The sequence below is a fragment of the Microtus ochrogaster genome, linkage group LG9, assembly GCF_000317375.1.
Source record: "Microtus ochrogaster isolate Prairie Vole_2 linkage group LG9, MicOch1.0, whole genome shotgun sequence".
NCBI classification, from domain to species: Eukaryota; Metazoa; Chordata; class Mammalia; order Rodentia; family Cricetidae; genus Microtus; species Microtus ochrogaster.
This window is the reverse complement of record NC_022034.1, coordinates 1,466,617-1,468,597: the sequence shown is the minus strand read 5'-3', so window position 1 is coordinate 1,468,597 and position 1,981 is coordinate 1,466,617. Positions and strand designations below refer to the sequence as shown.

Sequence of the window (1,981 nt, the reverse complement as noted above, 5' to 3'; positions counted from 1 at the left end):
CAGTCAATTCAAGTCCTACACTTTAAAATCTGTTTCAATAATAGCATAAACCTAGTTCAATAATTAGATAAAAGTGTATATGAAGGGAACATAAGCAAAGTTCATTATATACAAACTTGAATATATTACAATTGAACTCATTATTTATTACACTTAAAAACAATTATATTTTAAAAAACATGAAAAATTTTTGGTGGAATTTCAAGTAATAGAAAATTTATTTTTTATACTCATTTTTCCAACCTGGCTCTCATTAGTTTGTTATCACTTAGTCTTTTGCTTGCTTGGTGCAGATAAACTTAGATGTCAGAAGGAGCTAACTTGAAGAGTTTTCTCAGTGCTTCCTTCACGTCTTTATTCCTCAGACTGTAGATCATGGGGTTCAACATGGGGAACAACACAGTATAAAAGGTCGAAACCATTTTGTCCCTCTGTAAGGAGTAACTGGAGCTTGGGCGAGAGTAGATGTAGAGAATGGAGCCATAGTACAAGGTCACAGAGATGAGGTGTGAGGAGCAGGTGGAGAAGGCCTTGAGGCGTCCTTGGGTGGAGCGGATCCTCAGGATGGCAGCAATGATGAAGATGTAAGAGGCCAAGATGAGCAGGGTGGGAGTAATGACATTGGAGGCTAGGAGGAAGTACAGCACAGACTGGTAACTCTCCCTGACGTCGCATGCCAGCTTTATGAGAGGAGGTACATCACAGAAAAAGTCATCGATGATATTGTCACCACAGAAATCCAATGTGAATGTGTTGCTAGTTAATATAATTGCATTGACAAATCCTCCTGTATAGGAATATATAACCAAGGAGCTGCACACCTTCTTTGACATAGCTTGAGCATAAAGTAGGGGATTGGAGATGGCTGCATAGCGATCATAAGCCATGGCAGCCAGGAGGTAGCACTCACTATAGGCCAATCCAGCAGAGAAGAAGAACTGAGACAGACATCCAGCAAAGGAGATGCTTTTGTCTTCAGAAATGCATGTCACTAGGATCTTTGGAGTGTAGACAGAGGAATACCAGAGATCCAGAAAAGACAGATTTCCAATGAAAAAATACATGGGAGTGTGGAGTCTGGAGTCATTGCAGATCAGTATGATGAGGGTAGTGTTTCCAACCAATGTCAGAGAATACACTCCAAGGAACGGGACAAAGAGGATCATTTGCATCACAGGGTTGGTTGAGAAGCCCAGCAAGATGAACTCAGTCACTGTGTGATTTCCCCTCTCCATGCCTCAAGGAGCTTGCACCAGGGAGTTTAGAAGTTTAGGTGTTTTTATGAGTGTGAAATGTGGATATTGTTTTTGATAAGCTCCTGTAATATAAACAGCAGCAGCATAAGAACTTACATTTCTTTTTCAGGTGATAGGAATCTCCAAGTTTAAAAATAATAATTTCAATGAATTTAATAATAAGAACACTTCTATATGTAGTAGCCCTTTTTGTAATCCCAATAGTAGAAAAATAGAAGCAGAATGGTTGAAGCAATTTTGAGTTTTGCCTAGGCAACCTAGCAAGTTCAAGTATATCTGGATTCAAAGTATGAGATATAGATTGGAAAACTCAAAAATAATGTTAATGTTGATATAGAGGACAATGAGGAGGAGGAGGAGGAGGAGGAAGAAGAAGAAGAAGAGAAGGAGGGCAAGGAGTAGAAGAAAGAAGAAGAGGAAGAAGACAAGCAGGAGAGAAGAAGAAGAAGAAGAAGAAGAAGAAGAAGAAGAAGAAGAAGAAGAAGAAGAAGAAGAAGAAGAAGAAGAAGACAGCATTGGCTACAAGATTTCAATTTATCAATCTCTTCCAAATGGAAAAATAAAACATTTCTTTAAATTTCTGCTGAAATGGGCATATAGGAAACCATTGTAACCCATCTTTTCTGTGGAGTTGAGAAGGCTCACTATGTCTTGTGTCCTGAGTTCCAATACAAAACCCATTTAGTGTGGGTCTCTGTCTCTATCTCCATCCATCACCAGATGAA

General features: G+C 39.0%; 1 protein-coding gene across 1 annotated transcript; it reads right to left on the bottom strand.

Annotated features, from left to right (window-relative positions):
• Window positions 1-299: 299 nt before the first annotated feature.
• On the bottom strand, window positions 300-1,235 carry LOC101979134 (olfactory receptor 1013-like). The gene has a single exon (XM_005363327.1). It carries the CDS (start codon window positions 1,233-1,235, stop codon window positions 300-302), a length of 936 nt encoding a protein of 311 aa, XP_005363384.1.
• Window positions 1,236-1,981: the final 746 nt, after the last annotated feature.

Excerpts from the sequence above, each read along its gene's own strand:
- LOC101979134 (XM_005363327.1), bottom strand. The coding sequence starts at position 1,235 with ATGGAGAGGGGAAATCACACAGTGACTGAGTTCATCTTGCTGGGCTTC.